General features: G+C 37.5%; 1 protein-coding gene across 1 annotated transcript; it reads left to right on the top strand.

Moving 5' to 3' along the window:
* Positions 1-1439: 1439 nt before the first annotated feature.
* LOC308245259 (olfactory receptor 6C2-like) lies at positions 1440-2379 on the top strand (the record flags this gene model as incomplete). Its single annotated transcript, XM_080662218.1, is given in 2 exon segments — positions 1440-2348; positions 2350-2379. Coding segments are annotated over 2 exon segments (939 nt in total).
* Positions 2380-13869: the final 11490 nt, after the last annotated feature.

Here is a 13869-nt window from a genome sequence, read left to right as displayed (position 1 = left end):
AATTTCATCTGTTTCATTTAAGTTGTCCAAAATATTTGTGTGAGTTGTTCATAGTATCTTCTTATTATCCCTTTAATATCTGAGATCTGGGGTGATATTTTTCATTTCTGACATTTCTAATGTATTTTTTCTCCCAGTGTTTTGTTTTGCTTATGAGTCTGGTTATAAGTTCATCAACATTATTAATCATTAAAGAAGCAACTTTTGGTTTCACTCACTTTCACTATGGTCTTTTTGTTTCCAATTATTGATTTCTGGTCTTTATCTTTTCTTCCCTCATGTTTTGGGTTATTTCACTCTTTTGTACTAGTTTATTTTTAAAGATTATATACTTGAGTGCAATATTTCTTATTTTGTAATATAAACATTTAACATTAAATGTGTGTTGTTGTCTATGAGTTATAATATACAAGTGAACATTTCACATACCTCTTAGATCAATATTTAGCCATTGGATCCATTGAAGGTAGAATGTAGAATATACACTGAGTGGCCAGATTATTATGATCTCTGAATGCATAATAATCTGGCCACTCAGTGTATATCCTATATAATAAAACACTAATATGCAAATTGCCCCCTTGACCAGGAGTTCGACCAGCAGGCAGGCCAGCCAACTGCCCATGTTCCCTCTCCCTGGCCAGGCTGGCCGGACCCCACCCATACACAAATTCATGCACCATGTCTCTAGTATGTATGTGTATATATATATATATATATATATACTGAGCGGCTAGATTATTATGCATTCAGAGATCATAATAATCTGGCCACTCAGTGTATATTACTCTATAAAACCATTTAATCTTCCTCTTTCTATTGTGCTTATTATTTATATTATTTTATATACATTGGAAACTCCACCAGATAATGTTATAATTTTTTATTTCAACAATTTATTGTATGAAGGATTTGTGTAGAATTGTTATTTTCAATGTTTCGTAAAAACTTTGGTAGAACAATAAGTAGAGCAATTTGTTAGAATAATAGTAGAGACATCTGTACCTGGAGTTCTCTTTTCAAGATGATTTAAATATATATTTATTTACTTTAACAAATATATGGATATATAAGTTAGATATTTTATCTTGAATTAGCTTTGGTAGATTAAATCTTTTAAATAGCTCATTTTATTTAAGTTGCCAAACCTACTTTGCAGAGCTTTCCAAACTATTCTATTTGATCATTTTGATATCTGTATAACTTAAAATTGTGTCATATTTCTAATTACTGATACATTTTATGTTTTTCCAGATCACTTTCACAATAGTTTTATCAATGTTATTCATCCTTTCTAAGAAATCAGCTTTTGATTTCATTAATATCTTAGTTTTGTTCTCTTTTTCATTGATTATTGCCTTATGATTTTCTTTCTTCTGTTTAGATGCTTCTTCTCTGGCTTTATTACATGTAGATTGCCTGTAACATCAAAGGTAATAATGAGAAATCGCACAACAATAACAAAATTTATCCTGTTGGGACTTACAGAAGACCCACAGCTGCAAGTTCTGATTTTTATCTTCTTATTTCTCACCTACGTGCTGAGCATTACTGGAAATCTGACCATTATCATTCTTACACTCATGGATTCTCATCTTAAAACACCTATGTATTTTTTTCTTCGAAATTTCTCTGTCTTAGAAATCTCATTCACAACGGTCTGTATTCCCAGATTCCTGTACAGCATATCAACTGGGGACAATACTATTACTTACAATGCTTGTGCTAGTCAAATATTTTTTATTGGACTCTTTGGGGCCACAGAATTTTTTCTCCTGGCAGCCATGTCCTATGACCGCTATGTGGCCATCTGTAAACCCCTTCATTACATGACCATCATGAACAACAGAGTCTGTACCATCCTTGTCCTCTGCTGCTGGATCTCTGGGTTAATGATCATCAGCACACCGCTTTGTATGGGCCTCCAGCTGGAATTCTGTGACTCCAATGCCATTGATCATTTTGGCTGTGATGCATCTCCCCTTTTTAAGATTTCATGCTCAGATACATGGTTCATAGAACAAATGGTTATAACCTGTGCAGTGTTAACATTCATTATTACACTCATGGGCGTCATTCTTTCATACATCTATATTGTCAGGACAATTTTAAGATTCCCTTCTTCTCAGCAAAGAAAAAAAGCTTTCTCCACTTGTTCTTCTCACATGATTGTTGTTTCCATCACCTATGGCAGCTGTATTTTTATCTACATCAAGCCTTCAGCCAAAGAAGAGGTGGACATCAACAAAGGAGTATCAGTGCTCACTACATCTGTTGCCCCTTTGTTGAACCCTTTCATTTATACCTTGAGGAACAAGCAAGTGAAACAAGCTTTCAATGACATGATAAAAAAAAATTGCATTTACTTTACACAAATAAGAACACACTGATTTTGAACAATCAAATGGAAATGAAAGACTCATTTCTTAACATTTTTCTGGAAGTCCTAATTAGTTTAGTAAGGTTAACCTTTTCATAATCCTTAAAATATTGATTTGTGAACCTACTTGGAACAAATAACTTCATTTTCTCTTTAATCTTAATCAAAATTGTTTCTATCAATAAAAGAACATGGGAATTTGTTTCCAGTGACCAAAATCTTCCTTCATCTCTCATTAAGTTTTTATAATTATTATTCAAAAACAATACTGTATAACATGTTAAATATAGTATTTACATTTCCTGGGAAACTTTTGCTAAACTTCTTTAATTTGTATATGTAAATATGCTAAAAGAAACATTTAAAATACAGGAAGAAATATTCACCTCTGTTTTATTGTATTATGACAAATTTTAAAATAAAAGAACTCAAATAGAAATATCAAGTAAAATTGAAACATATTGTATCCAAAGTAAGAAAATAAATACCATGAATCTGGAAACAAATATAATATACTAAAGATATAAGCAAGCCAGAATATTTAGAAGAGTTACTGAGAAACAAGAAAAATTTAGAGCACAGCTGCTTTACAGTAACATGCAACTATTTATGCATGTGTACACACATAAAACAAGATTAAAAATGAAAGAATTTTGCTTACAGTTCTATCAGAATAACTAGTTTGAGCCCATGTTTCCTGCTTTAAATAATCATAAAACTGAATCAACTATGTAAGGAAATTTTTGACAACAAGCAGCTCAAAACTGTATCCCTCTGAAAAAGGGAAATTCAGTAAATGAGTTCATAATTAGCACTAGCTCAGTCCACATTATGAGTTAGAGACTAAACCCAATATGATTGTCTCTCCAAGTTTTGTTAGCAGAGATCAGGTCAGCTGAAGTGATTAATATCCTCACTCAGGTCAGGACTACGTTGAGCTGGAATCTTGGCAGAAGTTCCCCATGGCTGAGTGACTGACTGAACACATGTAGGGCAAGTGTAGTCCTGATTTACCAGTGATTCAGCTGAGATTTCAACAGAAATACTAGAGGCCATGCAGTCTGTGGGCTTCAAGTTTGGGCCCACCCCAAGTGAAGAGCACAGGCTTCTAACTGGGAGAGTCACTTAGGAGTACCTTAGGAGCAAGGACCACATTCTAGAACATGAGACAGAAAACTAAGGCCTGAGGGTAAAATTCATCCAACACTGGTTATTACTGTAAATAACATTTCATTGTAACATGTTTACTCCCACTCATTTACATATTTTCTATGGCTGATTGTAATGGCAGAGTTGAGTAGCTTAACAGGGACCACATAGTCCAGAAAGACAAAAATGTTTACTATCTGGCCTTTTGCAGAAGTTTGGTGGAGAATGAACTTTCCATTTCTACAATTTTGAATCATTTGGGAAGAAATAATGAGAGGTAGGTTTCTATACAGCTATAGTCTCTTCATCTACCCAAAAGTCTTTAGGGAGCAACTCTTAAAAGTGTTGAACAGCAAAAAGAATTCAATTAGTTCATCCCTCTGAAATATCCTCTTTACTTCTTAGAAGTACTTCAAAACAAATTTTGAAAAAATGTAAATTTTGGGAAGCCTATCTATTCTGTCCACCTAGGTCTAACTAACATTGAAAGTTGCAACCCATGAGTGTTTTATAATAAGTGGGGAATTCACTTGCCTTGCCATTTAACAGAAATTTTTGTGCAGCCCATCAAATCTTATAAATGAATGTCACCTCAAACTCTTAAAAATAACAAACTTATTCTTAGCTCCCAAAGTTGTATATGTGCAATTCAAAATCAAGCTGCAGGAGAACACTCCCTGTAGCTACTTTTGGGCCATCTGCATGAATTCCCATCATTTGGCTAATCCTTTATGTGCCATAAATGTAAGGCACTGTCCCTGAAGTTTGGATAGTGCCTCTCAAGTGTTATTTGGCTGAAGGATCACAAGTTCAGTCTGTCCTGCACTCACATAAAAGTAGCCTTTCATTTTTGGACACAGCCACCTCAAGCTGAAGGGACTATCCAAGATAAAAATTATATAATACTAGTTCTTATTAAATTCTGCTGGAAATTTTTAACCTTTTTTTTAATGAGAGTACATTTATTAATTTTTATGTTATATTTTGTCTCATTTTTTAAAAATATTTTTTGTCCCTGATATTTATAGTAGACACTGGAAGTTTCTGTTTTAAAGTAAAATTCAGTATGCTACATCTCAAAGTTAGATAATTGATTAAGATTATTAAAAGCTGGCATTTGATTTTCTCTCTTTGATAGAATATTAATCATTTTTATTTTATATTTTAAGAACCAAAATAGACAACAGCACATATTTGTTATACAAACTAGATTCCTATTTATTTGATTAGTGCTTCAAAGTATTTGCTTATTTGTGTGAATAGAAAAAAAAAGTGAATAATCAACAAATCCCTTCATATAAACTACTTGAAAATTTTATTAATCAAAAGGTTCATTTTAGCTTTTTTATTTTTTTCTAAGTAAGTGTTCTGAAACTATTGATTGTTAATGAGTGAACAACTATCAATTAGATCTATTTAGTGAAAAAACACCACACCATACTACCTAGTGATTAAATTATTTTTAGACATTTATCCCTGATAAAACATAAATATTCATAGCAACTTTATTAAAACCAAAAATTGGCAACAACTCAGATATCCTTCCAAAAGTTGAAAGTTGATTAAACTATTACATATCTATACCATGGAATACTACTTGTATTATAAATAAACAAACCATTGATATTAAAGGACATGTGGGTTGTCATCAATTGTTAGTTATTATAAAGTCATATAAAGAAACAAACTATTGATACAGAAAACAATTTGGATGAATCTACAGGGAATTATGTCAAATTGAAAATGCCAATCCCAAAAGTCATATACACTATAATTTGTTTTTATTTGTTTTAAAATGAGGGATCCTTGTGGTAATGAAACTCTTTTGTTCTTCCATTGTGTAGTTCTCAACATCCTGGCTGTGAAAGTGCACTGTATTCTTATAAGATATTACCATTGGAGGAAATTGGGTAAATCATATATGAATTCTTTCTGCATTATTTCTTATAACAATGTGCATGAATAATTATCTCGGTAGTAGATGAAGATCGCTCCAAGATAGTGTACAAGTGAGAGAATGAAAGGAGAGTGTTTGGACATGCGGGAAATGTCTGTATTTGTGAGTGAGGGACAGCTATATTCCACGGGACTGCTGGAGACTGGTGGACCAGGCTCCCCTGGCTGGGCAGCCTCTACTGCTGCTGAAATCTCTCCCAAAGCAGTCAGCTCTGCTGCAGAGACCACACCAACTTGAAGGGTAGACTGGCTGTGATCAGAAGCCCAGCCTTACCTTCAACTGGGGAGACCTCAGATACCTCCAGGGACTCTACAACCACAAAGCTCAGGGACCAGGTGCCTCAGCTGTGAACCCAAGAACATTGGGACTCCAGCCTCCCCAACTGCAGGTGCCTAAAACGTCTGTCCAAGGGGAGACAAAGCAGCGCTGAATACACAAATGGGCCCTGTGCCTTCTCACAGAGCAGAAAGAAGGAACAGCTGGATCGAACAACACCCACCTGAAACTGGTGAATTAAACACAGCTGGTGAGGCAATACATGGATGGAAAGTTCAAATATCGCCTAGAGAAAGTCAAATCAGGAGAGAGAGAGCAGACACCCTGAGAGGAGCAATCATGGGGAGACAAAGAAACAGCCCACATACAAAAGAAAATGAGGAATCACTGGAGAAGTAAGTAAAGGAAATGGAGGCAAGCAATATGTCAGAGAAAGAATTCAGAGCAATGGTCATAAAGACACAGAAAATGTTGGAAGACAAATTCAACAATATGTATAAGAACCAAGAGGAAACAAAGAACCAAGAAGAAATGAACAATGACATCACTGCAATAAAGAACTCAATAGAAAGCATCAACAGTAGACTAGAAGAAGCAGAGGACCGCATCAATGAGATAGAAGACAAGGTAGGAAAAAATACCCAAGCACTGCAGCATCTAGGAAAAAAAACTTGAAAAATATTAGGAGAGCCTAAGTGAACTTTGGGACAACATGAAACAAGACAACATCCGCATAATAGGGGTGCCAGAAGGAGGGGAAGTGGAGCAAGGAATAGAAAACCTGTTTGAAGAAATAATGACCGAAAACTTCCCTGATATTGGGAAGAAAAAACTCACACAAGTCCAAGAAGCTCACAGAGTCGCAAACAAGATGACCCTCAAAAGACCAAAACCAAGACACATTACAATTAAATTGGCAAACAACAACGACAAAGTAAGAATCTTAAAGGCTGCCAGAGAGAGACAGAAAGTTACTTACAAGTGATCTCCCATCATACTATTGACTGATTTCTCAACAAAAACACATCAGATCAGAAGAGAGTGGAATGAAATATACAAAGTTATGCAAAACAAGGGTCTAAATCCAAATACTTTACCCAGCAAGGCTATCAATTAAAGTTGAGGGTGAAATCAGGAGCTTCACAGACAAAAAAGGACTAAGGGAGTTTACTACCACTAAACCAGCAATGCAAGAAATGCTAAAGGGTCTGCTGTAAAAAGAAGAAATAGGAAGGGAAGAAGGAACACCAGCATAAAGAATAAAAAATGGCGACAAACAAGTACCTATCAATAACAACTTTAAATGCAAATGGATTAAATGCCCCAATCAAAAGACATAGGGTAACTGAGTGGATAAGAAAACATGACCCATATGTCTGATGCCTACAGGAGACCCACCTTAGAACAAAGAACTCACACAGACTGATGGTGAAGGGATGGAAAAGGGTTTTTTAGGCAAATGGAAATGAAAAAAAAGCTGGGGTAGCAATACTTACATCTGACAAATTAGACCTCAAAGTGAAGGCCATAACAAGAGATATGGAAGACTACTTCATAATACTAAATGGAGCAATTCAACAAGAAGATATAATTCTGGTAAACATATACGGGGTATGCACCCAATACAGGACCACCCAAATACATAAAAAAAAACTTTTGGAGGATATCAAGGGAGAGATTGACAGCAATACAGTCATAGTATGGGACTTTAATACCCCACTAACACCACTGGACAAATCCTCCAAACAAAAAATCAGCAAAGAAACATCAATCCTAAATGACTCACTAGATTACTTGGAATTAATTGACATCTTCAGAACATTTCACCCAAAGCCAAAGAATATATATTCTTCTCAAGTGAACATGGGTCATTTTCAAAGGTAGACCACATATTGTGACACAGGCAAAGTCTCTTTAAATTCAAGAAGGTAGAAATCATATCAAGCATCTGTTCAGACCACAATGGCATAAAATTAGAAATCAACTACAATAAAAACAATAAAAAAAATCAAACACCTGGAGGCTAAATAGCATGCTATTAAACAATGATTGTGTTACCAAAGAGATCAAAGAAGAAATAAAAAGTATGGCAACAAATGACAATGAAAACACAACAATGCAAAATCTATGGGACACAGTGAAAGCAGTCTTGAGAGGGAAGCTCATAGCTCTACAAGCCTACCTCAAAAAACAAGAAAAAATGACAATAAATTATCTAACCCTACAACACAAAGAGTTAGAAAGAGAGCAACAAGAAAAGCCCACCATAAGCAGAAGAAGGAAATCATAAAGATCAGAGCAGAAATAAACAACATAGAGACCAAAAAATAAAAAATAAAAAAGATCAACAAAACCAAGAGCTGGTTCTTTGAAAGGATAAACAAGATTGATGAAACTCTAGACAAGCTCACCAAGAAACAAAGAGAGAGGACCCAAATAAACAAAATCAGAAATGAAAGAGGTGAAGTAACAATCCCAAAGAAATACAAATGATTATGAAAAAATACTATGAACAACTCTACTCAAAAAAAAAAAATGGACAACCTAGACAAAATGGACATATTCTTAGAAAAATACAAGCTCCCAAAACTCACTCAGGAAGAATCAAAACACCTGAGTAGGCAGATAACTACTGAAGAAATTGAAGCAGCAATAAAAAATCTTCCATCAAACAAAAGCCCTGGTCTGGACGACTTTACAGGGGAGTTCTACCAAGCATTCAAAGAAGAACTAAAACCTATCCTCCTCAAACTATTCCAAAAAATTCAAGAGAAAGGCACACTTCCAAGCTCTTTCTATGAAGCCAGCATTAACCTAATCCAAAACCAAATAAAGACACCACAAAAAAAAGAGAACTATAGGCCAATATCCCTGATGAACATAGATTCTAAAATCCTCAACAAAATTCTTGCAAATCAGATTCAGCATTGCATTAGAAAGATCATACACCATGACCAAGTCAGATTTATTCCAGGGATGCAAGGATGGAATAATATCCACAAATCAATAAATGTGATACATCACATAAACAAACTGAGAGACAAAAATCACATAATTATATCAATCGATGCAGAAAAAGCATTTGGCAAAATCCAACACCTTTTCCTGATAAAAACTCTCAGCAAAGTGGGAATAGAGGGATCATACCTCAACAAACAAAAGCCTTATATGACAAACCTACAGCCAACATCATACTCAATAGGCAAAAACTAAACTCATTTCCCCTAAGAACAGGAACAAGACAGGGATGCCCACTTTCACCACTCCTGTTTGATATGGTACTGGAAGTGCTAGCCATAGCGATCAGACAAGAGAAGAAATAAAACACATCCAAATTGGAAAAGAAGAAGTAAAACTGTCCTTATTTGCAGAGGACATGATACTATACATAGAAAACGCCAAAGACTCCATAAAAAAAAATACTAGACCTAATAAATAAATTTGGCAATGTAGCAGGATACAAAATTAACACCCAGAAATCTATGGCCTTTTTATACAACAATAATGAACTTACAGAAAGAGAAATTTAAAGAACAATCACATTTACCATTGCAACAAAAATATTAAGCAACCTAGAAATAAAGTTAACTAAGGAGGTAAAAGACCTGTATTCAAAAAACTACAGAACATTGAAAAAAGAAATAGAGAAAGACATAAACAAATGGAAGAAGATACCATGTTCATGGATTGGTAGAATCAACATCATTAAAATGTCCAAAGCAATCTATAGATTCAATGCAATCCCCATTAAAATACCAATGGCATATTTTACAGACCTAGAACAAACTCTCCAAATATTTATATGGAATTAAAAAAGACCCCTTAATTGCCCACAGCCTGTAAATCCTTTACCTGTGACCTCTGGGTAAGCACCCTCACCTGTGGCCATTTGCCCTCATGAGCTCCATCCTTCTTGCCAAACCCCTCCTTCACTCCCTGGGAACAGGTTTCTTTAATGTGCACCTGTGCCTCTGAGCGCTTGCTCTATTTGTCCCTGACTCCCTCCCAGCAGGTAAATTTGACAGCGTCCCCCTGTAGTGGTCCGAGGGCCTGTGTGAAGAACACCCTACTTCACCTCCCTGCCTGTGGCTTAGATTCCAAAGTACCATAATTTTCCCAGTGTCTGGCTTTGCCTGCCTGCCTCCCCTGGCAGATTTTGTTTTAACTCAAAAAGACATTGCTTCGGGGTCTACAAACCTGCTAACTAGCTCCGTTGGCTCGCTGAGATGAGGCTGTGCCAGGGAGCCATCTGGGACAAGTTCCTGATGCCACCCCACCTCCTCAGCCACATCTCTCATCCCCTGAAAAAGCCATTTGGCAAACAGCACATTCCAAGTTCCACTGCAGCTCCAGGGACCAGCTAAGCCTGGGCCCCAGCCTGTCACTAGATGCCAAATCTTGCCTGCAGCCCAGGGTCCTCAAACCAGTCTGGGAGTGGAAGTGTGTTGACCCCTTGGATAGGGGGATGCAGACATCAGGTGGGAACTCAGCCCCACTCTCGAATGTTCACGAGGCCCTGCCCCCAGATCATCTTCCCACTTCTAGTCATAATGGGCCCAGCCCAAAGATCAAGTGCCCACTTCCAGCCATCACGGACCCTGTACCCTAATCAGGGGCCCACTTGTGGCCATCAGAAGGCCCACCTGGATCACATGCCCACTTAAGACCCCAAGTTCAGGTGTCCAATTCCGGCCTATCAAGAGGACCTACCCCACCCCGAATTGGTACCCTTGGTTGCCCACAGCCTGTAAATCCTTTACCTGTGACCTCTGGGTAAGCCCCTCATCTGTGGCCATTTGCCCTGATGAGGCACATCCCTCTTACCAAACCCTTCCTTCACCCCCGGGAGACAGGTTTCTTTAATGTATACCAGTGCCTCTGGGCACTTGCTCTCTTTGTCCCTGCCTCCCTCCCAGCTGGTAACATTGGCAGAGTCCCCCTGTAGTGGGCCAAGTGCCTTGTGTGGAGAACACCCCACCTCACCTCCCCCCTGTGGCTTAGATTCCAAAGTACCAGAATTTTCCCTGGGTGCAGCTTTGCCCGCCTGCCTCCCCTGGCAGATTTTGTCTTACCTCATGAAGAAACTGATTCGAGGTCTACACACGGCTGACTAGCCCCATTCGCTCTCTGAGATGGGGCTCTGGCCAGTTGCCACCTGGGACAAGTTCCTGATGCCACCCCAACTCCTCATCCCCTGGAAAACCCATTTAGTGAACAGCACACTCAGAGCTCCTCTACAACTCCAGGAACAACCTAAGCCTGGGCCCAGCCTGTTACTAGATGCCAGGTCTTACCTGTAGCCCCAGGATCCTCAACCCAGTCTAGGAGGGGAAGTGTGTTGACCCCTTAGACAGAGGGGTGCAGACTTCAGGTGGGAACTCAGCCCCACTCCCAAATGTTCATGAGGCCACGCCCAGAGATCACTTGCCAACTTCAGGCCATCAAGTGGTTGTGCCCCTGATCAGATGCCCACTTCTGGCCATCACAGGCCCTACCCTGTGTTCAGGTGCCCACTTATGGCCATCACGGGCCCCATCCTCTGATTAGGTGCCCACTTGCGGCCATCAGGAGGCCCGAACTTGATCACATGCCTACTTCTGGCCCCCAGATGAGTTGCCCACTTCCGGCCTATTATGGACCCCAAACACTGATCAGGTGGGCACTTCCGGCCAGCAGGAGGCCAGACCCTGATCACATGCGCACTTCCAGCCCCCAGATTAGGTGCCCACTTCCGTCTTTGCCCGCCTGTCATGAGGCCCCCCTGCTGAATTTGAACCCTTGGTTGCCCACAGCCTGTGACCTCTGGGTAAGCACTCTCAGCTGTGGCGTGTGTGTGTGTGTGTGTGTGTGTGTGTGTGTGTGTGTGTGTGTTGTTTGTTGATGTCATAGAAAAGGAATCATATAGTATCTATCTTTTGAGCTTCATTTTTTTTCACTTTGCAAAATGTTTTTGAGATTCATTCATATATTTGTATGTATAATTGGATTATTCCTCTTTTGCTCTGTAGCAGTGGTCGGCAAACTGCAGCTCGTAAGCCGCGGTTTGCCGCTCTGTTGACTAATGAGTTTGCCGACCACTGCTCTATAGTATTTAATTGCATGGATACATGAAGTCACCAGTTAATGGAAATTATAAGTCTTTATGCTTCACATTTAGGTAGAAGATCTATATTCTTTAGTTCAGAATTTTGCTTATAGAAGTCCATAAAAAATAACAAACACAAATAAATGGGCTCAACTTAAAACAGAAAAGTTTTGATGGGCTATAAGAATGTCTTAAGGCTATACAATCTCTTAAGTCTCCGGGAGGAAAATAAATGAGACTCTACCTTAATAACAAGACATTCATAAATAAATGCATAAATAAGTGAGTAAAAATTAACATTTCCTCTGAAGTCTCTATCTGTGTAAGGATAGAATTCTTGTAGATATACAAAATGATGAAAAATCTTGCAATGAACACATATTTTAAAGGCTTAAAAGAAAGATTGGTAACAAGAAAGTTCGGCAAAAAATGAACTAAAATGGAATTACAGGTCAAATAAATAAAAGTCCAAAAATCTGATGTTGAATCAAAAGTTGTGTTAATAGAACAAACATAAAAAAACTCTATCAAAATTCAAAACAATTTTTAATGATGAAAAAGAATTTAACATATCTGGAAAACAAATTATGAAAAGTCCAAAATGTGGGATCTTAGTATTATTATAGGATAGAAAATAAGCAATGGAAAAGAAGAGATAATGCATGTCTATTGGAAAAACAGATTGTATACGCAAGATATAATTACAAATTTAGATTTAAAAATAGATGATAGATAAAGATAGAGACATATAATGTTAAACTATGATGAACAATGTGTAATAGTTATTAAAGATAAATATTACCAGATTGAGTTGAAAATGGTAATTTAATGAACTATTGGTACCCTCAATTAAAATATAGAAAGTATTGCCTTGCAAGTAGTGAATCGGCTTATTGTTTACATTAACAAAATACATAAAAATTTTCAAAAAATTATTGACTATTATTGAGAGATGATAAAATAAATATTTTTAAAAATTAAAGATACCATAATTCTAGCCAGAGTTGGCATTTATTTATTTAATAAACATAATGAGCACTACTCCATGCCATATAGTGCACTAGGCTTTGAGACCGGTGTACTCACAGCTCCTACATTCACTAAGCTTACATTGCACATGGGAAACCGATTATTAAATCATTGATATTTGTATGTGTATTTATATTTATATGTAAGTCTGTAGGGGTTTGTGCATCATAGCAATTATATTTTTTCTTAAAAATTAATCCAGATAAAGAGAGAATTATGAAGCTAGAATTCAATAAATTGAATTTAAAGCAATAAAATGCCATGCTTTTTCTCATCAGATTGTCTTAATGATGTTTGCATTATTAAAAGGACTTTTTGTAACTAATCTATATATATAACAGCCTAGGCTACCATCCAATCATTCGACCGTCTGACCAGTAGCTATGACGCTCTGACTGTTAGCTATCATGCGCACTGACCATCAGGGGGCAGGTGCTCAATGCAGGAGCTGCTGAGTTGCAGTGACTTGGCAACTGCAATTCTCAGGTGATGTACCTGGAACCAGAGAGGGGGGAGCCTGATCCCAGGTGCTTCACCCAAGAACCGCCCTCTCACAATCCAGAACCCCTCAAGGGATGTCAAGAGCCAGTTTTGGACCAATCCCTGCAGGCCAGGACTAGGGACCCCACCAGTGCACGAATACATGCACCAGGCCTCTAGTCTTTTAATGGTTATTTTCTGATAATATATTTCTGTTTAGCCTTGGGTTCCTTGGTACTGGCAAATAGAACTTTCAATGGAAGGAAGTTTTAATAAATTCTTACACTATATAAATTTCAAAATTAATATGTAAATTTCAAGTTGAAACTTTTACATGGAAATTATAATTAACTTACTAAATAGTTTTGTCATTTCCAATTTAAAGAATAGTTTTATCGCCGAAACCGGTTTGGCTCAGTGGATAGAGCGTCAGCCTGCGGACTGAACGGTCCCGGGTTCGATTCCGGTCAAGGGCATGTACCTTGGTTGCGGGCACATCCCCAGTGGGGGGTG

The sequence above is a fragment of the Plecotus auritus genome, assembly GCF_963455305.1.
Source record: "Plecotus auritus genome assembly, chromosome: 3".
Lineage (NCBI taxonomy): Eukaryota > Metazoa > Chordata > Mammalia > Chiroptera > Vespertilionidae > Plecotus > Plecotus auritus.
The sequence above is the reverse complement of the archived record's forward strand: the minus strand, read 5'-3'. Positions and strand labels throughout refer to the sequence as shown.